At 39.1% G+C, this 25370-nt stretch overlaps 3 protein-coding genes across 3 annotated transcripts; 1 reads left to right on the plus strand and 2 right to left on the minus strand.

Annotated features, from left to right (window-relative positions):
* Positions 1 to 12406: 12406 nt before the first annotated feature.
* Positions 12407 to 16931, plus strand: LOC104429942 (probable LRR receptor-like serine/threonine-protein kinase At3g47570). Its single transcript, XM_039317617.1, has 3 exons — positions 12407 to 13823; positions 15293 to 15621; positions 16773 to 16931. Exons 1-3 carry the CDS (start codon positions 12407 to 12409, stop codon positions 16929 to 16931), a joined length of 1905 nt encoding a protein of 634 aa, XP_039173551.1.
* A 1086-nt stretch (positions 16932 to 18017) lies between these two features.
* On the minus strand, positions 18018 to 18494 carry LOC104441541 (basic form of pathogenesis-related protein 1). Its single transcript, XM_010054693.3, is given in 1 exon segment — positions 18018 to 18494. A coding segment is annotated over 1 exon segment (477 nt).
* Positions 18495 to 22104: 3610 nt separating this feature from the next.
* Positions 22105 to 23704, minus strand: LOC104453046 (probable xyloglucan endotransglucosylase/hydrolase protein 10). Its single transcript, XM_010067547.3, has 4 exons — positions 23310 to 23704; positions 23127 to 23227; positions 22826 to 23019; positions 22105 to 22735 (listed from the first exon to the last, which is right to left on the minus strand). The coding sequence occupies exons 1-4, from the start codon at positions 23497 to 23499 to the stop codon at positions 22333 to 22335; spliced, it is 888 nt and encodes a 295-aa protein (XP_010065849.2). The 5' UTR covers positions 23500 to 23704; the 3' UTR covers positions 22105 to 22332.
* Between the last annotated feature and the right edge of the window lie 1666 nt (positions 23705 to 25370).

Below are 25370 nucleotides of genomic sequence, written 5' to 3' on the forward strand. Positions count from 1 at the left end.
GGAAAGAGATAAATTGAGCAAAATCAATTAAAAGAAATTTAGTTTTCTATTCCACCATAATTTCTTCTCAAAATTACACGGTACTCTCAACCATCATTAGAAGTTGCCATTCAAGTTTGTCTGACAATCGTTGAAGCAATTCGATGATGCCTTCCGTAGAGACAATCCAACAAATCTAGAGATGGCCCCATGGATTCACGACATGCTTTTCACCATTTAGCACTTTGCCTCTTTACAAGGTTCAAGAAATAGTTCCCGAGGTGTAGGACTTTGTCCCACATAACATTTAGTTCTAGGGGTGGGAAAAAAAAGATCTAAAGAACAATTTGGCCTAGATCATACGGCCGACTTTTTCGGGTTTGAAGTGGCCCAGGCTGAAATTTAGGATTCCCCCTTATTCTTTTTTGAGCCAATCCGCACCTTCATCTTTAGCATCTTCGGGATCACAGGACTAATGTGGATCGAACTGGTCAAATTATATATTAAAACTAAAAAAATATAATCAAAAGATTCATAATTAATGTAGAAGATGTTTTAGTTATACTCCGAACACTTGAATAAACTCATAAGTAAGTTAAAATATGAACATATAAAAAATGATTTTTGAGGCCCAAAATATAATAACTAATCTATTTTTAATTCATAAAAAATGAAACAAAATCCACTAAAAATATTAAACTATAATTTTTCCCAAAAATATGCTCTCTAGTCTCTCTTCCCTCATTGGTACCATGGATAGTGTGTCGTATTAAACAGTGACAAAGAGGTCAGATTCTTTTCACAGAATGATTCAGAGCTTTAGCGAATCAATTAGAATATTTTAATGCAAAAATCAGTTGTAATTTTCTTGAATCTAAGTGCACGGGACGCAATCTCTTTTCACAACATGACTCGTACATTTCTTTTGAGGGGCCAAAGGAAGTTCCCACGGGCTTTGATGACTTGAGCAGGAAAAGTATTGGACTAATTGCATGATGCACCGCACTCAATAACTATAAAAATGATTTTTGTTTCAATAATGATAAAGATCCCGACACTCGCGCATCACACCAAAATTAAAGAAATTAAAAAAAAAACTTTTGCTGTAATAAAAGTGAGTTTTGCTTTCACATTTTTAGATTGAAAAGATGCCCAAAATTCATTTCATTCGACCAGAAGAAAGAATTTGCTGGGTGACTTTTTCATTCAAAAAGAGATTATGTGGAAAATCTTGGCCTTTTGGAAAAGGAGAAAAAAGAAAGTTATTATAAAAAAAGTTAGTTGATTTGTCATGTAATGATTTGATCTTTGCGTTCATATTGACCAAGTGAATATTATTAAACTGTGCTACATTGCAAACTATAAATGGACAATAAACCATATTTAATAATAATATGCCACATTACTTACTATACCAAATTTATAAAACAGTCTTAGTGTTGGACGTTCTCTTTCTTGTTTTTGTGGTCAAAGTGAAAACAAACCAAACCTTAAATTATGAATAACACTACAGGTACTAAGGCTGCGTTTAGTTCAGCATTTGCAATGGACTTTGTGTCCAATGCAAATGCTGAAAGCCCAAAGCTACTTGGAGAAAATGCAGTTGTGTTTGGTAAAAAAATTTTGCAAATGGACTTTGAGTTAAATGTGCGTTTGGTAAAAAAACTTTCGCAATGGGCTTTGATGGGTTATATATATATATATATATTAAATCAGCTAAACCCTTCGCCGGACCGGCGAAGGGCTGCGGACCGCCGGCGAGCCGGATCGGCACCGGGCGGCCGTCGGCCGAGGTCGCTTGAGGTTGGGCGACCTCCGGCGAGGGTCGAGCGACCCAGCCGAGGGCCGCCGGAGGTCGCCCGACCTCCGCTTGGGTCTCGCGGCCCCCGGGTCGAGTGACCACGGTCGCCCGAGGTCGAGCGACCTCCGGCGGCCCTCGGGCTGGGTCGTGCGACCCTCGCCGGGTCTCCCGACCTCAAGTGACCTCGCCGACGGCCGCCGGCGCGCGATCTGGCTCGCCGCCGGGTAGCCGTCGCCTTCGCCGGTCCGACGAAGGGCGGCTCCTTTTTCATTTAAATAAATGCAGGGGCAACGGTGGATTTTCAAGAAATTTTTTAGGGTAAAATGGGGAACAATATTTTCATTAAATGGAAGCTTCAGCATTCCCAATGGGAGACTTTCACTTGAAAGCCCTTTGGGAATCTTTGCCAAACACCCAATTTTAGGGTGAAAGGGCTTTGGGGCTTGGATGGGCTTTCTAAATGCCCATCCAAACGCACCCTAAGACTTTATTAAATTAAATGGCGTGCTATCCCCGTGTGATCAATTAAGTGTGGAATCAAAATAGGAATAATATTTGTAAAAAGGGGGAAAACATAAGTTTTAGAACATGTTTACACTTTTAAAAGTCTTAGGATTCAATTGCACTTTGTTGACAAGTTTTAGGACTCAATTGCACATTTCGAAAGCTTTAGAACTTAATTGCACTTTCGTGATAAATTTTAAAACATCCAATGCACTTATCCATAATTGATCCTACCCAATTTATGTTTATTTTCGCTTTTAATATAAGCGTCAGTTTGGTCGCCGACTTCACACCAATTTGATGGTATGTCGCAAGCCACACAATCGCCTTGTCAGTTAGTAAGAACTTTCTAGTAAAGTACCTATGACATTACTCTTGAAATACTTGTATCACTATGCCCGCTAAAACATTACATCTCTATACACTTTATATGTTGAGGAAATGCAGTAGGTTCATGTCAATTAGTTCTCAATTGGGGTGGTTAATTTCCACATGGTACTTACATAATCTAAACTTAATTGGACTCACATGAGTCCAATGGACATACTACCTCGATGAACACATTGACCAAGAACTCTTGAGGTTTCCTAATCAGAATATTTCTCATTAACAAGTTCAACAGTTTGTTAGGACTGTCAATTATCTTAGAACTTTCGTCCCAAAAGTTTCTAAATTTTTGCACCCCTTGCAAAATATAAACATATAACAAAAAGAATTGAGGGCCAAAATAATTTTATTTCACAAAAACGAAAAATCCCAAAAAAATATTGGCTAAATATATTAAACTATACTTTTTTTTTCCACAAAAAATAGGCTCTCTAGTCTCATTGTCCCCTCGTCGGTACCATGGGTAGTTTGTTGTATTAAACAGAGCGAAGAGGTCAGATTACTTTTCACAGAATGATCCAAAGCATCAGCAAATCAATCAGACCATTCTAATGTGAAAATTACTTTTAGTTTTCTTGAATCCAAGTGCACGGTACGCAATCTCCTTTCATTGAGGGGCCAAAGGAAATTCCCACATGCTTTTTTGATCACTTGAGCAAGAAAAGCATTGGACTAATGGCACGATATACCGCACTTGAGAATTATAAAAATGATGTTTGCTTCAATAATGATAAAGATCACGACACTCGCACCTCCCACCGTGATTATAGAAATTAAAAAAAAAAAAAAAGACGTTTGCTGTTGTAAAAGTGACTTTTGCTTTCACATTTCTAGATTGAAAAGATTTCGAAACCCATTTCATTCGACCAGAAAAAAAAAATTGTTGGATGACTTTTCCATTCAAAAAGAGATTTGTGGAAAATCTTTGCCTTTTAGAAAAGGAAACAATGAGATTTGAACAATCTTTCAAAGAAAAAACGAGTGCGGGGTCTCACAATCCCCCGCCACACACAGCAAGCCTAGTGAAAAAACTCTTTCGAAGAACAAAATACCATGTGATTTTGAAATTATTTCTATATAATTATTTATAAGAAAAAAGCGTATTGTGTATCCCTATTTAGTGCCTTCATGAAAATTTTCAGAGTATAGCATTATATACAAGGATTCGACACTTGGGGATGCGTAGTTACGGTATTTTGTTATTGGGGGTGTTCACCAGAAAAAGGCTGACTACAGAGGACTTTGGGCCCCATTTTAACCTTCATAGCTTTGTCTGAATGGCTCTTCCCAACTAATCAATGGATGTCGTGGACTTGAAACTTTTGAGTGAAGCTGATGATCAACATCAGGAGATTAGGATCCGAGATTGCACGGTTTCCATGTTAGAAGTTGGAGTCACATGCTCGATGAAATCACCACAAGACCAGATGGATGTGACCAAGGCAATCAAGGAATTATATTTGATCAAGCCGAGTTCTGAAACTAGACGGTGACATATAAGTATGTAGCAAAGTCAATTTGTCGCTTTATTTTGGAACTCTTTCACAATGGCATGAATATGCTCTAAGTAATCTACCTACCCATATTTATATATCATACAAAGTTGATGTAGGGAGTTAGAGGCTCCCTATTTCCACCATTTAACCATGTAAAATTTGAAGAATTTGCTTTCTAAACAGTTCTCTTCATTGGTGCCACTGTATACCATACGATCAATACACTGCCTTGCTACCCAAATTATGTGATCAATTCATTATTAGCAATTTAATGGCATGTTGCCATTTCGCTTGGAAAAATTAAATGACGGGTTAATAATCTTGGGAGGTTGTTGAGTTTGTCAAAGGCTCGATATGATTTAACCTTCACGGACCACTTCACTACCCAGCAAGCTCCAGCTTGAAAGCAACTTGTGCAAAAGCTGTTGCACGTTGGTGCATTCATTTTCTTGCCTGTTAGCACTAACATTTGATTGCAGTTTAGGCTTCACATAGAAAGGACTTTTCTTGCTTGTTTGAGATCAAAGTAGGCTTTATTTTGGAAAATTGTCTAAAAAGTATTAAACTTATTGCACTTTTATCAATTTAGTCTTAAAACTTTCAACTTTGCCAATTGAGTCATAAATCTTTCGACATTTTGCCAATTGAGTCTATCTAGCCAATTTTGGCTGGAATTTGTTGATGTGGACAAAATTTTTTAATATATTTTCAATTTTTTTTATTTTTTATGTTTTTATTTTCTTTTTTTAATTTCTTCTCTCTCTCTCTCTCTCTTCCTTTTCTTCCTCTGGCAGATCACCCAGCCTCTGATGATCGACTAGACGCCATGACTAGCGAGGGTCGGTTTCGCCGAGATCTAGCTAGGGGCGACGTTGGGCAACCGAACAGAGGCCACAACCGGCAAGGGTCAACCTCATAGAGATCGAGCAATGTTGGCCCTCGCTAGATCCGGCAAGGTCAAACCTCGCCGGAGGCCAACGAGGGCGAGCCTTGCTCGCGATCTAGTGAGGGTGAGCCTCGCTTGCGATCTGGCCGGGGACAACCTCGTCGAATTTGGCGAGGGTGAGCTTCACTCACGATCGGCAAGGCCGCCCTCACTGGCCTTCGGTGAGGTCAACCCTTGCTAGCCTTGCCCAAGGCCGGTGAGGCCGACCCTCGCTGATCGTGGCCTCTGGTTGATCACCATAGTTGGGTGACTAGCCAGAGGAAAGAAAAAAAAAGGGAAAAAATAGTAAATAAAAAAAGAGAAAAAAATAGTAAATAAAAATTAGAAAATAAATCAAATTTATCCACATCAGCGTTCACATCGGTGAATTCCGACCTAAATTTGTCAGATGAACTCAATTGGCAAAAGATAAAATTATTTATGACTCAATTGACAATGTTAAAAAGTTTATGATTAAATTAGTAAAAATATAATATATTTAGGATTTTTTGGATAATTTTCTTAATTTTTTTTCATTGGCAAAGAAGAGATAGATCATAAGTCTGACAAGGCTTTAAGAGATAGGGACTCCGGCAGTAACACAGTCACCCTGTGAATCGGTGGATCCCACACTTGTTGGAGACAAGTGCAGAGACGGACAGGTCTGACGCTGTTTAGAAAATATACAAAGTGTCGAAAGAGTGAAGTCTGGGCACAAGGGCAAACGTGAGGAATGGGATCTCCATGCCGCATTAAATAAGTTCGCAAGCAAGGGACACGCCGAAGACCCACCTTTCCAGCTAAATCCAACACGAAAAATCGGCAAGCAATTTTACAACGGATGCCTAAAATTTAATTATTAGTGTGGAGCAGCAAATGAATGGCTTGGTTAAGTTTGGAGGATCAGTTGGAAATGGGTCAACTCATTTAGATTTATTTCTTCCACAATGACTATATTCAAGCTAACCCATCAAAATTTATACCCACCGGTTTAACGAACTTAATTATTTTAATAATAATATATGTTAGTTGAGTAAAATCTAACATCAAATCAAAAAAGAAAAATTACCAAATTGAAACCATGTTGGCAAAAAAGAAGAAGCAGATCTGAACTTCATTAAAAAAAAAAAAAAATCATCTCATTTGCAAATCTGCAACAACTCTAACGTCCGACATTGAGCTGTCAGGCTCCTGGATCGTTGTTCCAGTCAAGCCGTGGCCGAGCATGCGTGCTTGTGCACTAGAGCGTACGATCATGAGCTCAAGGCCAACTCTTGGTTTCGTGCTTGACCGTGAGTTTGCAGTCAATTGAACACCAAGCTCGATCCACTAGTTACGTGACTATTTCGATCAAATCCAAAGAGCTGTAACTTCTAGCCAAGATTGCTGCGTTCACTTCAGACCACGTTGCCAACGAAGTTCATTGTTGTGGGAAATATTGCCGACACCAACAGCCATTATGCGCGGCTCCACTTTTTTTTTTTCATTTTTCAGCACTGGCCATACCATACAGGATAGTTGACGTCTACGTCAACAACTTCCAACCAACATTGGTCGGATGGACTTAATTGACAAAAGGTGGAAAGGTTTAGTACTTAATCGGTATAATTAAAATGTTTAGAACTTAATTAGAATAAACACAATAGGTGTCGGACTTTTTAGGTAATTTACCCGGATTTAATATAAATTGTTAATACATTTAGCATTTCTATAACCTCAATTAAGAGGGCACCAAATAATATTTTCGGTGGTCTAATTTTTTTATTCGTTCAAAAGTGATCAGGTCTAATTAAGTGTATTTGATCAAGTCAAATTCAAATATATATGTTTTCCCCTATATTTGATGTTTTATCTCATGAAGCATTCGCGTCATATGAAATTGCAACTACCAGCTCTAAGAATGGGATAGGACGAGGCCTTTTGACCATAATTAACGCGGGGATTGGAACTAGGCGCCCCTTATTCCCTCCATCCTAGGGCTAGGGGTGAGCTCAACTAGCAAGTAATTGCATTAAAAGTTAATTAAAAAAGAACGATGCGATAGTACATTAGGAGATAATTTGAATGGGAAATACAAGTGTGAGGACTCAAAACAAGCTTGTGGGTTTCATTCAATCGACCAATGGAAACTTCACAAATCATTTGATAAAGAGGATTTAATGCATATTCATAGCACATTTAACATTTCTTTAACCTCAATCAAGAAGGCACCATATAATATTTTCAGAAGTTTTCATCAAATTTTTAATCGTAACCCAAAATAAATATATTACTCATACATATAATATTTTTGGAACGCGCTTTCCTACAAACATAAGTTAAAAAAATTGAGATTGCATCAAGCTTGACTACTTGAGCTTGATGTTTCAGCTTTTGCTTGCTTGACTTATTATTGACTTGGACTTTAAACCAATTTCGTGTGAAAAGCCAAAAGAAACGATCAAAAGCAAGGGAGAAAACTTTAACCAAAGACATGACAGATGTAAAAGGAATTTTGTGGAATGAGAGAAAAGAGTTTCAAAATAATTTCATCTTTTTATGAGTCTCGTGTTCATGTAAAGAATCGACAGAGGCACTTTTTGTCAAGGATATGAAAAGCTTCATTCCTACTCGATCCTCTCGTGATTGACGGTGAATTATAAGGCACCAATTTGTTCATTCTTCAGTCTTTGGTCTTCGTCTCCATGGACTTCATAGAATACGAGGCACCAATATTGATATTGCTTTTTCTCCCCTCAACTTTATAAAGGAGTGTCCTATTGGACAATGCTATCTTATAGATTAGTATTGATATACCAAACCACATGGCAGATCAAAAGCGAATAATAAGCCATATTCGATCATTAATGACAATATGCCACGTCACTTATACACCAATTTTATGAAACATTCTTAGTGTTTTTGACATTTCTCTTTCTTGTTTTGGTTGTAAAAGTGAAAACTAGCGAGACTTTGATAAATGAATGACACCACTACATGTACTAAGACTTTACTCGAATGTTCTAAATGAATTGGTGTGTAGGGCGGTATGCACCCATGTCACCAAATAAGTGTGGAATCAGCGTTACTATGGAGTTTGTGAAAAGGAGAAAAGAGATAAATTGAGCAAGATCAATTTAAGGAAATTGACTTTTCTATTCCGCCATCATTTCTTCTCAAAATTACACAAAGTGCTCTCACGCATTACTAGGAGCCTCCATTCAAATTTGACTAACAATCATTGAAGCAATTGAATGATGCATATAGCACTTTGCCTTTACAAGATTCAAGAAATAACTCCCAAGGGGTGGGATTTTGTCCCAAGTGACACTTAGTTCTAGAGTTGAGGAAAAAAAAAAGATCTAAGCAATGAGTTGGCTTAGATCAGATGACCAACATTTTCATTTTCAAAGAGGTCCGACATGAGATTTAGGACTCCCCTGTTATGATATAATACGCGAAAACGATAGAATCTTACAAATTACATTAACGCGAAATCGCCAGAGAAATAAACGAGAAAAATAAAGACACCAGAAATTTACGTGGTTTGGTCCGAGTATCAGTACCTACATCCACGGGGAGAGCCAGCAGCAAATAATCTACTATAATCGGAGTATCAGAGTTTACAATCGTTCAAACGCTCAAGTGTTTCCCACATTTAGATTTAATCTCAAATCCAAAATATTTATAAATAAACAATTCACTTTGGTATAAACTCACGATACAAAATTATCGCGCGTTCAAGTCATACGCCAAAAAAAAAAAAAAAAAAAATCTTCAGCCTCCTCGTGCAGCTTCTCTCTCGGCGACGTGCGGCTTCTCGCGGATTCTTACGTAGGGCTTCGGCAGACTTTGAACGAAGAAAAAAAAAAAAAAAGACCTGCAAGTTATTTTCCCTTTTATACGTGTGCCCAGGTCAAAGTTTGACCTGGGCCCACCACGATTTGTCTTTCACGTACAGAGAGGTTTACGTGCAGGAGCTTCTCACCTTTTATTTTTTCTCCTTTGTTTCCATCGGCTAAAAGAAGAAAGCTTATGCCGTGGAAATCGTGTGCCCAAAGAAGAAATTCTTGTTTTGTCTTTTATTTTCTCTTTTGTAATCCTTCATCGAGTCCAACGGAATTTCTTCTACTTAGGAAATCTTTATCAACAGATTTGATTTAACAAATCGTTATCCAAATCCAAACTCGAAACATTAATTTAACATCTCCTATCATTCTTTGTTATTACTCCCAACTTTTTTTATGGTGTTTCCTATTAGATGATGTTATGCTATAAATTAATATTAGTATACTAAACCGAATAGCAGACTCTGAATGGACTATAAGTCATATTCGATAACTAATAATAATATGTCACGTCAAATTCATTAAACAATCTTACTATTTGACATTTTTTTCTCATTTTTATCGTAAAATTGAGAGCAAGCAAGACTTTAAAATAAGAGTAACACTACATAAACTGAGACTTTACTAGAGTTTCTCGGTAAATGAAATGGGACACTATGTGCTGTGCGGCATGTCGTCAAATAAGAGTGGAATCAGCGTTAGTTTGTAAAATGGGGAAAAGTGATAAATGGGGCAAGTTCAATTAAAGGAAATTTTCTGGCAAAAAAACTGAAGGAAATTCTGCCAGCCCTCTAATATTCCGTGCAATCTGTAATATGCTTTGTTGGCTATACTTCTTGGCCATACTGATAATGAAAATGCCTGTATAACCCTTAACATCAACTATATGAGGCGAGGTGACGTTTGAATAAAAGGCAAAGTTGGAAGAAGGGAAATATTCCCAAACCTCCGCTCTGTTCTCCTTGATTTCTTACAAATCTTTCTCTTCTAGGTCTAGTGACATTGGAAGGATAAAATTGCAATTTTGATCATATAGGATGAGTTGGTTCAACAAGTCTGCTCTCTATTTGTTATTCAAATCCTACGGATGAGAAAGCTTTTCCAAGGCCACGAAGCCTTTGGTTGAAGGCTAATGATATTTTGGAGACCATCAAGCGATTTCATTTAAGGACTAAAAGAGGAAAGGGCATGCGTGCTAGGACAACATACATGTCCCAAACTTCATTAGTGTTCCTCTTGTTTTATGGTTATATGCATTGTTAGCTTATTCCATTTCTCTTTTTTTTTTTTTTCCTATGGGGTAATTGTCGTCAATTACATGCCATTTCTGTTGAAATAAGTTACATGTCCCTATCCTATTCCTCTTCCCAATCATTATTAAATTGATGGGAAATATGAGGCACCAGTTATTAAATTATAGCTTGAGTTTGAACTATGTACGAGACCCAACTCATTTAAAGGATTCTGATTTGTTCAAAATATGGTGCTCCTTTTTAATCAGTATCATATTTTGATTTGTTGGGCGGTGCTACTTAACTATTAAATATATTGAAGGTTTGGTTCTTTTGAAGATAAATATCCAAGTTTAACCGAGGGAGCAAACATTAGTCGGACTCCACTCAACGCGTACAGTTGTAGGCCTTTTCTAATATCCTGAAGAAGACGTACTGCTGAAGTCTCTATTTTATATCCCCGCACGAGAGGACTCTCTCTTTAGCGAAGAAAAGAAGGGGACGCACCAGTAACGCTTTCTTTGATCGCACGGAGTTCTACAATCGGTGGATTTTGTGACGCGAGTCGCATAATGAGTCGTTCTATTTATAAACACTGTGAGTTTAGATGTAATCAACTCGTGGAAAACACTCAAACTTGCAAGTAATTGTAACTGTATTTTTCTCTGATTTTTAGTGGATTATAGCTGATTACTCTTCCAGCTGCATAGATATCGATTTTCGGACTGAACCGCGGAAATCTCAGGAGTTCTTCATTGTTTCTCATTTATTTTCTCGGTGATTTCGCATTTATTAATTACAAAATTTGGTTAGTTTCCACATTATTTTATAATAATTTATTCAATATTCAGTCTTCAGTCTTCAGTCTTCAGGAGAGAGAGTTTACGGAACTTCCCATGATGGAGTTAGTCAATAATTGATTTGTGCATAGAGAGAGGAGGTTTATAAATTCAGCTCAAACTGAAAGTGGATCACTGAACGAGATGGGGAAACAACTATTTCTTATTCTCAACTCTATTCTCTTGTGGTGGTGGAGCTCAATCACAATCTCCAAAGCATACTCACAAAACCAAACGGATCGGCTCGCGTTAGCCTTCTTAAAAAACGCAATACACAAAGACCCATTTGGGGTCTTGAGCTCTTGGAATGATTCTACTCATCATTGTGAGTGGCAAGGTGTTTTGTGCAGCAAAAGACATCCTGGGAGGGTCACATCTCTGGTTCTGAGATCACAAGGCTTGGACGGCTTTCTATCTCCTCACGTAGGTAACCTCTCTTTTCTGAGGGTCATATTTCTGCAGAACAATAGCTTCCACGGTGAAATCCCACCACAGATCGGCAACTTGCTTCGGCTACGTGTTATCGTTCTTAGAAAAAACTCATTTGGTGGGCCGATACCCTCCAATATTTCCTATTGCTCGAACCTTCAGACCCTGAATCTCATAGACAACCAACTTGTGGGGGGAATTCATTCCAATCTTGGTTCTTTAACAAGACTCAAACTCTTGGGCTTGTTTCGTAACAGTCTTGTAGGTCCTATTCCTCGTTCGATTGGAAACCTCTCGCTGCTACAACAGCTCTCGCTAGGAGAAAATGCGTTAAGCGGAGAAATACCTAAGGAATTGTCCAGACTCAAGAGATTGGTTCTTTTCCAACTAACTTCCAACAAACTAACCGGTGAGGTTCCAGCAGGGATTTTAAACATCTCTGACATTATGTTATTCGATGTTAGTGAGAACCAAATCTGGGGAAGCTTTCTCAATGATGTCGGCACCGCTTCTCCTTCTCTCTTTTTCCTTGGCGCCAATGATAACTTGTTCACTGGGATGATTCCGTCAATGTTAACGAATGCCACAGGTCTTAAGACACTTAGCCTTTCCAACAACAATTTCCATGGGCCAATACCGAAAAATCTGGGAAGGCTAAAGGGCCTTTATCACATTATATTGTCTAGTAACCACTTGCAGGATGACTTGAGTTTTATTTCTTCTTTAGTTAATTGTTCCAACTTAAAATTTCTCGGGATGCCAGGGAACTTGATTCACGGATCATTGCCGAGATCCTTCTCCAATCTCTCCGCCAGCATTGAGCAAATTCATATGTCAGACAATCGGATCCAAGGATCTATTCCTTTAGCCCTTGGAAATCTTTTCAGCTTGTCTTCTTTGGGTTTACGTAATAATTTTCTAACTGATTGTATTCCTCATTCCATCGGAGCACTTTCCAACTTGCAGCGACTTTTTTTAGGCGATAACATGTTTACTGGAGAGATACCGTCTTCGATTGGTAACATTACGCTGTTAAATCTCCTGGACCTTTCCTTCAACATTTTCCAAGGCTACATACCGCAGAGTCTCAGCAACTGCAAGCAACTAATTTGGCTTGATCTTTCCAACAATAACCTAATTGGCTCAGTTCCTATCGAAATCATGGGTCTTTCTTCCTTATCGATCATCCTTGATTTAGCAAATAATAATTTAAGTGGATCTCTTCCATTGCAAGTTGGATCGTTAAAGAATCTGGGCATATTAGATCTGTCTCACAACAGACTGACCGGCTTAATTCCGACGTCCATCAGCAAGTGCTTGGTATTGGAAGGACTTTACTTAGAAGCTAATTCTTTTCGTGGTCAAATCCCCGAAGCTTTACGTCCATTACGGGGTCTACGAGAGCTGGACCTTTCCAATAATAATTTTTCTGGTCCAATCCCGAGCTTTCTCACAGGGCTCTTCCTACTCGAGTACTTGAATTTGTCCTTCAATCAACTAGAAGGACAAGTTCCAGAGGGTGGAGTTTTTCTTAATGCAAGTTCTGTATCGGTTTATGGAAATACGGAACTCTGTGGAGGTGTTCCCAGTCTGAAGCTTCCACTTTGCAAATCACCAAGCTCTAAGAAGTCTTCTTCAACCAAGGCCAGAGTAATATATGTGGTAGCTGGCAGTTTGTTATGTTTAGCTTTGTTGTTCCTATGTCTGTCTATCTTTTATCACAAAAAGAAGCAAACGACAACCAATGCCTCATCTTCATTATCTTTCGAGAACCAATTCTTGAGGATTTCTTATGAAGAACTCTTGAGAGCAACTAACAGATTCTCCGAGACCAATTTGATTGGTAAGGGGAGATATGGCAAGGTTTATAAGGGGATTCTTGATGGAGGTGCCACGGTGGCAACAAAGGTGCTCAATCTAATGCAAAGAGGTGCTTCAAGGAGTTTTATCTCCGAATGTCGAACTCTAGGAACCATTAGACACCGAAACCTCGTGAAGATACTAAGTGTCTGTTCGAGCATGGACTTTTGTGGCAATGACTTCAAAGCTCTAATATATGAGTTCATGGCTAATGAGAGCTTGGAGGAGTGGCTGCACCCTAGAACTATAGGACAAGAAGATGAGTGTAGCGAATCGAGAAATCTGAGACTAGTGCAAAGATTAAACATCGCCATTGACATAGCTACCGCGATTGAATATCTCCACAAGGGTTGCTATCCAGCCATCGTCCATGGAGATCTGAAGCCGAGTAATGTGCTTCTGGACAACGACATGATGGCTCGAGTTGGAGATTTCGGGCTTGCAAAGATCATTTCAACGGTGTCTACCGAAGCCATAGGAGTTCAAGACCAGGGTAGTTCAACTTCAACCGCAGTCAGAGGATCCATCAGCTATGTGCCTCCTGGTATGAAATTGTCATATTTTCTCAATTAGTTTTTATTTGATTGCGATAGTAATATGTGAGTGCCAAAAGTTTGACCAAACAATTATTCTTGACGTTATGTTATGATTTGTATGCTCTAACACCTCTTTCTCACAACTCAAATCCTCTTTCCGCTATTAATAGCTTTTGTAGAAAAAGAAAATACGTATCTTTTGTACGAAAAGATTAATAGTAGCTTGCCCTAATCGTATTTTAAATTAAGATGAGAATAAACCATCGTAATTTTGATCAATGAGTGGAAAATTTTTAGACAACTTGTGAATCCATGTGAATAAATAGATTAAGCATATTGTATCATCTCATATTTATATTTTCATTTTATAATTCGTATTTTGTCTCGTATCACGTTCATGCCATTAAAACAGATTGCGAATCTCTTTTGAAATGTTATGACTTAAGGTCTTAACAATAAGTAATTTTTCATTTATGGCAGACCCTTTCATGACCAATAATTTAATATTAGAAAAATATATTAGATGACATGACATTTATGCCAGAAACCGTTGGAGGATACACTAATTGACAACGCGATGGGCTCTTCCCAACTATCACTTTCCCTAAGCTTATTGGTCACAGCATATTAAGAGAAATTTACACATTTACAAGTATAAATCCATCACCGTCAACAAATCACCCTAAGTCTGTTCTTTTCCCCCCACTGTTTTCATTTTTTGCCTGTTCTTTTAGGCATTTTTTTTTCTCGTCTTTCCATAAAAGAAAGTGTGGTATAGGTATTAAACATAATTTGTATCATGAAAATGACGAACCTCACGAGGATTCCATATGTTTCCAGTCAAAAAACCAACTATTCAAATTTAGTTAATACATAGACTTCTGCCAAGGCCTTCACCCAACATATTTTCTTCTTTTTCTATTTTCACCCGTATCCTACTAGAGGACAAAGCCACTTTTGATGTTTAGGCAATTTGTGTAGCAAACATGAGACAACTTTTGTTGCACTTAGTAGTTTTGGAGAAGAAGTTTATACGTTGTTAACAGACCTTTGGTGCACTTTATGAATTCTAAACTCCTATTTCTCTACAATTAATGCATTTCTCAATGGTTGATGCACTTTATGAGAGTTCATATGACAGGCGCCAAACATCAGCCATATATAGTAAACTAAATGAAAAATTAAACAGAGAAAAATGAAAGCAAAAAACCAGTAGGGGGCTTTGGGACCCTTGGCCTTGCTCAAAGGATCACTTGGCCTCTGCCATGCATAGTGGCCCGATTGTGAGTGAGTGAGGGCTTGCAAGCCATCTCACTATGTTGGATGTGACAGGCACGATCCCCCACAATTTTCTTTGGCAAGCTCTTGCAAATGGACATCAAGCAAAATCCCATGTGACTTAGAAGCTTTTTCTAAACAATTGACTTCAAGAAATAGTGTATGTTCGTTCCTATTAATGTCTTGATGAAATTTTCAGAGTATGGCATGGGACACAAGGTTTCCACACTTGGGGATACATATAGTTACGGCATTCTATTATTGGAGATGTTCACAGGAAAGAGACCCACTGAAGAGGCCTTTGGGCACCATCTTAACCTCCACAACTTTGTCCGAATGGCTCTTCCGGATCGAGCAATGGACATTTTAGACTTAAGGCTTTGGAGTGAAGCTGGTGATCGACAACAAGAGATGAAAATTAGAGATTGCATTATCTCTATATTCGAAGTTGGAGTTGCATGTTCGATGGAATCACCACCGGAACGGATGGGCATGACCGAGGCAATAAGGAAATTACACTTGATCAAGGTGAGTTACGAAGCCAAAGAGAGGATGATGGGTATGTAGCTAAATTATTTTTCTTGTTTTGTCTTGGAACCTTTTCACTAGTAGAGAAAATCATCGTGCAAAGGTAGTGCTAGTAAATTTACATGAATGTCTGCCTAACTAGTCTACCTACCCATACCAATTATGTGTGTTTTTTATAATTGTATTTTATAATCGTGGAAAGTGGATGTATGGAGTTAAGTCCACCTATTTCCACCAAGTAATCATGTAAAATTTGATGAATTTGCTTATTTGCCCGGTTCTCTTCATTTCCGATGCCAATGTGGATCGATGCATTGCTTAATTATCATGATTGGGCCATTGCCCTTACCTCTCTCTCTACACACGCTTGTGTATTAGAATGTGACCTCACCATGAGGTCACGAGCTCAAGGCCAACTCTTAATGTCGTGCTTAAACGAGAGCCCACAATCAATTGGAGATCTAGCATGATCAAATCCAAACGCAGGGAGAGGGAGGCAACCTTATCACAAGATCATGGGGTCAAGGCTAACTCTCAATGTTACTGTTGAGAGTGACCTCACTATCAATTGGAAGCCATGCTTGATCAAATTTAGGCGATGTTGCCAACGAAATTATGTTGCGGTCATGTTGCCCACACAAACAGCCACCGTGTGAGACCCCCTTACCTCCTCTCCAAACCTCCTTTTCTTTTATATTTTTTCTTTGCTATGGCATCAAATTACAGACATTTTCTTTTTTCTTTTTTTTGGTCGATAGAGATAGATAGAGAGTTAACAAAGACACAAATGGGACGTGATCAAAAAGGGAACATGGATGCATATTTGTTGCACTTGTCGGTGTGCTTATTACAATGTGTAATTATCCTCATCAAGTCTTCCCACTCAACCAACCCTCTCTCTTTCTTCACCATTAGCCACCGTCTCCGGCCATTGCGGCCACCTATCATCACGGTCGCCTCCTCGATGTCTCACTACTTTCTCCTTCATGTCATCTACGACCATCTTTGCTTTCTCTATTTGCTAACCCAAAACACTCTCTCCTTCATTGTCTCTTCTCTCACCGCCAAATTTCTAAGGTCTCCAAACCACCATTGATGACTTGATTTAGCCATTATGGCCTTTAAGATCTCATGGAAATCTCAATGGACAGGGTAGATGTAGGAGGCATCCCCAAACCTTGAGATGGCCTTTTGATCTCATCATCGTCAACAACTTGATTGTAGATGACGAGAGGAGCTTGACGCGAGGTCTTGAGACCCACCAAAGGCATAAACTTGACATTCGAGCAAGCTTGGCTGCCCTCAAATGAGAAAGGGAGAATGAGCTATGCGAAAGCAAGGACATCGACCAACATTGAAGCGATATGGGAGAGAGGGTGAACGGAGCATGACACGATCCCTTGTCAACACCAACAGTAAATGGTGGAGCGAAGAAGGTCACGATTTATATTGGCAGTGGAGGCACGTACGTTAGTGACACGAGCCGCATGTGTGGTTGTAGGGCTCGGCAGGGGGCGGAGATAGACTAGAGGGAGAGAAAAGATTGGTGTTGGGATTTTGAGAAGTGATTGGGGAAGGTGTACAATTAACAAGAGAGACTCATGTCTTGATTTGGCATTGGAGATAGCAAATAAGTAAACCAATGGTACAATGGATCCGCATCCAATGCCATAGATGTGGTGCAAAATACATAACACCATGGCATAGTGACAAAAAGGCTAAGCAAACAAAACCGACTCACAGTATGGATGGAATAGGCTATATTAGGGCAAGTGCCCTGAAATATATACCAAACTGCAGATCAACTATCAATAGTGTAACAATCCACAATAGAATGCCATCAAGCAGCTCAAGTTTGGCATTAGATCAAAATCAGGGGCACGCTGAAAACATCATGAATTGAGATCAGAACAGGAACAATCTAATGCTAATATCAAGTCACAATGTGAGAGAATATTGACTTTGTGTATTGCTCAATTGGACAATGTATTACACTGAAGGGATATTTGTATCCAGGATAATATACACAAGGAAGTAATCTATTATGGGGTGTTTAACTCCAAACCATCCCTTCCCGTTATATCATGAAGCGTAAAAGTCAAAAGAACACTTTGTTCTCATGCATCCTTTCATTACAAAAGCAGATAATCAGTTGATGATCAAGAACACTTAAATCTACAAAAGCCATTTCAAACATTCGCAAAATATTGCTAATTTGCTAGTAATAATCTGCTTAAGATGCTCTTATGAGCAACATGTTATACATCCATATTTTTCTAAACTAGCTCATGAATCATATCAAGCTAGTCGTTTTTATTTTCCCTTTATTTTTATGTCACACCCATGACGCATATAACAATAGGCCATAGGTAAGCTTGTCACTCTAAAAGCCTTTCCTAGTATGGAAGTTCTCCTTCATAGTTGCCTGGAGGATCGTAGTTGCACACAACGTACCACCATCCATTGTTACACTGAACCCTAGCGCACCCGACTCAAACCGAGTCATGCCAAACCATCTGAGTGTAGTGCAAGCAGTCACACCCGCTCGCGCAGGTGTTGGTGTTGTAATTGTAGTTATGCTTCTCTATGACCCACAAGCTAATGGCGTAGGTGCCAGTGAACGTGCCGGTGCCCTTGGCAAGGTTCTCACCGTAGGGTCCATTGGAGTGCACGAGGCCGCCGTCGCTAACCCGTTGGTTCGCATAGCTTTGGGCGTAGGCAGCAAGCGTGTTGTCCCATGTCATGTTCGGCACGCCAACTTGCTTCCGAGCTGCATTGTGAGAGTCAAGATAGTCTTGGGGTGAGTTTTGGGCATGAGTAGGTTGAAAGAGAGAAATAGAGACAAGAGAAATGATGATGGTTAGAGAATTCATGATGTTCAAGGAATTAGCTGATGTTGGTTCAAGGTGATATTTTTGGTGATCGGTTATGCTATTTATAGAAAAATATTTTCGGGGCTTCAACTTACCATGTGCAATGAACTTATTAGGGAACATCTCCTTTGGACAGCACAACCTTACGTTCAAATCCAGTTTGATCTAAAATGATAAACTAGTAACTGGTGCATAAGGAAGTAGTTTTGCATGTTCCTCCTTTCCTCAAATGGAAGTAAAGTAAAAGGCTTAAGTGAAGTTTGAAATTTCAGCAAATTGGATACATTATAATAAGAAGAATGTTGGACTTTATGTCAAGTAATGCTAAAGACATTGAAAATAGTGCATGAGATTAAATTATTAGGGGACATAAATAAAGTTTATCCGGTTGTAATGAGCAAACAAGTCTTATCCAAGCCTCCAATAGGGAATGCATATAATTTCCCCAGATTTGTTTACGATACCAGCCATCGCCACTTACCATCCTCCGATGCCGCCCACTAAGCCATTCAAAAGTCACCACCAACTCGTCATCGCATCCATCGTCGTTGTTCTAAGATCCACCATCCATCTTCAACCAAACCATTTGTCACTAGCGTCCCCACCCCATAACGATACATCACTACCCTCCCACGACCAGAACTAACCATAACCAGAAAACAACACTAGGACACAGAGAAAGGAATGAGCAGGCCCAAAACACATGCAAACCGAGGCCGGTGAGCCTTGTTCCGGCGATTCGACAAGACAGGGAAAAACAAGCTTGGGCTTAACTTGTGAAAGGAAATTTGCCAGATGCGATTGCTAGGTAGAGCGGAACAAAACGGCTCCAGAAACCGCCTCGAGGGACTTGGCCGGTGAAGAAGGCAACACCAACCGCGATTAGAACTCGCCGAGAATGGATCCGACTGATCCTCCGGTTTGCAGCTTTTCAACGGATCGGCTTTGTTAATGGCGGATTTTGAGGTGGTTTTGATGAATTGCCCAGACAAGAAGCCTGAGAGCAATTCCTTGCTGTCCTTCCCCATTCCCTTCCGCATCCCCTTTCTGTCGATCGTTTAGCAAGAAATTGATTTTTCTTGCTAAACGAAGTCGTTTTGGGTCATGCAGGCAGGTGAAACTTGTTAAACTACGTCGTTTTGAGCTTTTTATGCTGAATCAGGCTGCCGGCAAGCCACATAGTGAGTGTTGTACATAACTTTTGACATTGCTAATGTACTTCTCTCTCCTCCCACTCCTAGCAATGGCCACCGTGAGACATTGACGAGCTCTAACTAGCCCTTGAGGCCTTGATGCTATCAAGGTTGCGGCGACCGTCCAAATCTGGAGGTGTGTCCTTGCCTAGAGACCGAACCACTCCACTCCCAAGTCTAGAGGTAGCAAGATCCGGATTCATCGCCTTCAGCGGGCAAGTGGTGGCCGTTGCCCCTTGATTTATTGCTTAACAAATCAATCTTCCACAAAAAAAAATAATAATAATAATAATAATAATAATAATAATAATAATAATAATAATAATAATAATAATAATAAAATAATAATAATAATAATAATAATAAAATAATAAAATAAAATAAGATAAGATAAAATTAATAAATCATTCTTTAATGTCTCTGCCATTTTCCTTATTTTAAGCTATCTAGCAGGTACATGTACTTCTCTTTTGTCTCAATTAAGTTATCATCCACTTGTTTTAAAATTAATACAAGCATGAAAACCATAAAATTTGCGTTTTTAATTTTATGAGCTACGTTTACGGTTCTGCAATTGGCATGGATGCGAAGGGCACGCCCTCACGTGCCCACTTCGCATTGAACGGTTGGACGTGCATCTTATAATCATGTATCGCGCCATAAATAAGTCTTATAACAAAGAAATTATAATGAGCTCGAGATATGTAATAAATTGAATTTGAATCATAAAAAATGTTTAGATCATACATAAGTCCCACCTAGATCTTATAAAATTCAACAATCCAGATTTGGGATGTGAAATACTATGTAAAGTAGAGTAAAGGTCCATTAGGAAAATGATTTGAGTAATTTCTCATCTACAAAAATATGTGTCAATTTTTATTTAATTCTCAATTTCTCTTTGATTTAAATTAATTGTTTTATTTGACAATCAATATATTGGGCACCTTGCAACGACTTTAGAAAATCATGCGTGTTACATTGAAAATTGTCCAAGATTAGGAGGCAATTTGTAATTGCATGAAAATCTGAGGGATATATATTGCAATTCTCCCAAATTTGCTGGAAATTTTTTTCCCTTGAAATGGGCACCACCAAGTCATGTGAGAGAACATGACTAAAGTTTCTAATGAGAATTTGGCTAGAGTCCATGCAAGAGAGAACATTAGAACTAATGTCAAAATGCCATGGTTAATATTGCAAATACCAAGATAGATATAAGGGGCAAATTGCCACGATCGCAAGAACATGGGGGCTCTAAGGCTGCGTTTGGTTCAGCATTTGCAAGGGGCTTTGAGTCTAATGCAAATGCTGAAAGCCCAAAGCTACTTGAAAAATGCAATTGTGTCTGGTAAAAAAATTTTACAAATGGACTTTAAGTTGAATGAGCTTTTGATAAAAAAAAACTTTCGCAATGGGCTTTGATGGGTATAATATATATAATATATATTTATTTATTTATTTATTTTGAAAATTGAACTAACCCTTCCCCGGATTGGCGAAGGGCTGCCTCATTTTTCAATTAAAATAATAATAATTAGGGGAAAAATCAGAAATATGAAAAATTAGTGAGGATAGTTTTGGAAGGAAAAAAATAATTTCAAAGATTCGGTAGAATCTTTGAAAGCCTAAAGCTTTGGGCCCTACTAGCTTTGGACTTTCAACATTTTGAAGGCAAGTTGAAAGCTGAAAGCTAGCTTGAAAGTTGAACCAAAAGGTCCAGCATTTCCCTAAGGGGCTTTCAGGGAAAATGCTGAACCAAACGCAACCTAATTATCCCAAAGAATTCTACTATCGCTTCTATAGTAGACTTGATCCCACCAAATTCCGGCCCACACAGGAAGAATTGGACTCTACAAGTACTATTAATGGAGGTGAGAACTTGAATCCTTATTGAATCCTAGTTTCCCATGGGAATAATCCAAAATGGAACGTGTTCAATCAGAACATGAAATTGGGTCCATGAATCTAAAAAATAGTGTGAATTCTTGATCTCTCTAAATATCTTTGTAAACTTGAAAATTCAAGAATTTGAATTGATGTCATTTCATTGATTCCTCCTAAACTGAATCAATTTATCCTAAAAAATTCATTTCAATTGGAATTTGATTATTCGTCATGTATAAGGATCCTAGACAAGGGCCTTTTGCTGTAAGGCCCTATCTACTATCTAGGCCCACCCAGCCTGCATAGTTATTATATTTTTTTTCTCTTGATGGGCTGGCCTGGGCCATAATGTTGGCCCAATTGAAAGGCCCGGTCTTGCTCTTGCCCGCTCATCATGTTTCCTCCAGTTTAATTGAGTCCATGACAAGTTCAAGCATAGTTCCCCCAACACATTGAGCCTAATTAAGATTAGCATATTCCAACCGAAGTTGATTCACCCCAAAAAGAAAAAACATTTGCACTCTCGAAAATATAACAAAAGAATTCTCTATCAATCATACACTACGAATCAATAATTCATGTGGCACTCAACTTATAGGATTACCTACATGCCGAAAACCTTAAGATACGATAACCATGCTATATACTCAGCAAACCAAGTTCATAAATATGTTGGGGGCACGAATTAAATCAAATGTGGATGGAAAGAAGAAGATGAGATGAAAGAATTGGAGATGATGTCTTATGGATCAGCTAGTTCAGTATTTGGGAAGAGAGCACTCCTTGGGCAGGCTATCTTGGAACCTTGCATTGTCCTGGCAATAGTCATATATCATGTGATATCTCCTGACCCATTTGAACCACCTCCTCTGTGTCGATGTTAAAGAGCTGAAATCTTCATTGTTCCACCAGTTTGTAGGGCTCTCCGCCCTGCAAAACCTCGGGTTGCCCTTCCAGACGCAGGCGTCCATCTTGTAGTCCCCGAAGGAGGCCACGAAGGGGCCCTTCGACCAGTCGATCTTGTCATGCCCGCCCCGTGTCGCCCAGCTGTCGCCGTTCCATAGGGTGGCTTTGACGCCCATCGGTTGCCACCTAGGGAACGCCACCCCCTTGTCCGCGTGATTTCGGTACGTCCGAATCGGGATTGAATCCACAAAGAAGCTGCAAAGAGGTTTCCATCCATCATTTCACTAACTTAATCAGAATGTAAGGCGCAAACGCACACCGTCTAGACATGGTGCAGTGCCTTACACAATCTGGTGGAGGTTCCACAAGATGGAGTAGCTGTGGAAATCCTGAGTCGGATCGAACCAAAGGTAAATCCGCTCCTCGCGGTTGTCGAACCCGTCGGCGTATACATTGGTTTGAAGTATGTAAGGCTGCCCAGACACATTGCCGAGGAACTCGAAGTCTATCTCGTCCCGGTTCGGCTGATCGGATGTCAGCTGCGATTCGATCCCAGTTCAAATCAGCCATCGAGGCACAGGCCAACAAGAAGAGCAAAGAGATCCAAAACATAATAAGAATTAAAAACTGAGACATAATTTCTCACATAGAAGGCCACGACTGTGCCGGCCGAATGACCCGAAATTAGCTTTATTTTCATGTCGATTTGCCCGAACAAGAACATGTCATTGGAAGAAAAACCAGCCCCTAAAAGCAAAATTCAGATCATAGAGAGATCATCAAAAGAAAAATCCAGAAAAGATACGCAATTTTTCCACGTTACACGTACCTGATTCCTGGTCGAGAACCATGCTTCTAGTCCGACCGTCTGCCGAAGTATTCACATGGTCCGGCGACCACATCACGAAGAAGTCTTTATTGAAGTTCCCGGTCGACACAACGGAAGAAAATGAAACACGAACCAAATTCAACACCGATACGATGACAAGAAACGAGCGAGGATACTTCATCGTCGCCATTTTCAATTATGCTGAGATCAACGTGCCTTCTTGAAGGATCATTGACATGCGAGTGAAGAGTCATATATAGGTAATGCAGCGGCTATGAAGTTGGGGTTAAAGGTTTGGAAATGTTAGAAGAAGCAAAGAACGTTCTCTCAGTTTAAGATAGAATATCTTCGATGGGAAGCAAAGGGACTTAGGGTTGGTGGAATCTTGAGACAAGATTGGGAGGTTTGCTTCCCGTTTGGTAGTGTTGATCAAGGTGTACACAAGTATAAACAAATGGTAAGTCTAGACTTTCATGATCACTCGGCTTAGGCACAATGCTTTTTGAATAATTTTAGCAATTAGACTGTTACATTGGTTATATCAGGGTTACACGGACTCGAGCCGTAGACTTTCTCGATATGTATACACACACATATAGTTCAAAACCAACCCGGTAATTCTTACGTGTTGTCGATTTCTCGAAAAGATTCCTGAATTACACATGGTCTAATGTGGTCCTTTGAGTTTTTAGCCTTTTCTCAACAAAGGAAAGAGAGCTCTCCATTTCATTTCATTCTGCAGAAAGTTTTAAGGAAAAGCTCAAAACCTGACAGATCTACCCTGACTTTTCCAGCTCTGCTGATCTTTCTGAGAATAACTTGATCTTCTAGTCTTCCTTTTCACGATCCTTATTCCTTTCTTATAAAAGACCTCAGCCTCGTGTGCCTTTCTCTCTCCATGTCAAAAAGAGAAATTGGTTACGAACTTTAATTTTTTTCTTTTTTAAATTACTGAGACAAGGTTCAGTTGTTGGCTGGAGATGGTGATTACGTATTAATCATGACTACAAGATTGAAGGCAAAGCTAAGCTAAGCCATGACTTTATTTTGCTGTGATCATTCTTCCATCAAATGCCATTACTTTATTTTGCTGTGATCATTCTTCCATCAAATGATTGCTAAACTTGAATAGTATTTTCTGGTCCGCCAAAGTAAAATCAGTACTTTAAAGCAATATCGTCCTTAGCAAGATATTAAAAAGCTACATCTTGGACTTGGTTGAACCTCAGGATTCTCATAATGTAAAACAATGAGAGGGAAAAGCCGGGGTCAAGGCTTGATAAAGATATCGACCTCTTTGACAGGTGTGAGGCGTGCGGACATCGGCATATTAAAAAAAAATAATACATTTAAAGCAATCATGTTTCATTGGTTATGTTTTATGACTAAAATTCATTTCCCTTAAACATGAGTTCAAGAATGTCACTTATTGAAAGTTTGTTGTTCATTCCATATGTTATGACATGATCGAATACTTTATTCATTTGCAAAAGCTAAATACCTAATTAAATTTAAGGGAAAAGCACATATGAGATCTTTGAATTTTATTTTATTTTTTGTTCAATTGGGTCGCTTAATTATATGATTTTTTGTTCGAGTTCGTCCTTCCGTCGAAATTATGGACAAAATGATGGCATGGCCATTTAGTCAACATTGAGATTGCTAATGTGGCATCCTACGTGGATTTTAGAGAGACTAAAACACAAAATAAGAAATACATAATAAAAAATTTAAAAGAAAACCAGGTGATTATTAAAAAGAACTCGTAAATAAGCACAATTTGGAAAGAAAAAAAAAGTGTATTCACTAGTCACATAAATCTATTCTAAGAGTCAAAGTGTCACTTGAGTTGTGTAATCATAACGACGAGTGGCCTACGGTCGTATGACCTTGGCAAACGAATACTGGGATTGCACGACCCCAAGAACGGACAATAAGTGCTCCGTGGCCCTTGCCATGGGCATGCCGCCGCCACCTCCCACCACCTCTCGCCTCCCTATACCTCCTCCCCCTCCAAAGCTTCGGCCCTTCCCGTGGGCGCATCTCTCTCTTAGGTTTTGA

This window comes from Eucalyptus grandis, chromosome 7 (genome assembly GCF_016545825.1).
Source record: "Eucalyptus grandis isolate ANBG69807.140 chromosome 7, ASM1654582v1, whole genome shotgun sequence".
NCBI classification, from domain to species: domain Eukaryota; kingdom Viridiplantae; phylum Streptophyta; class Magnoliopsida; order Myrtales; family Myrtaceae; genus Eucalyptus; species Eucalyptus grandis.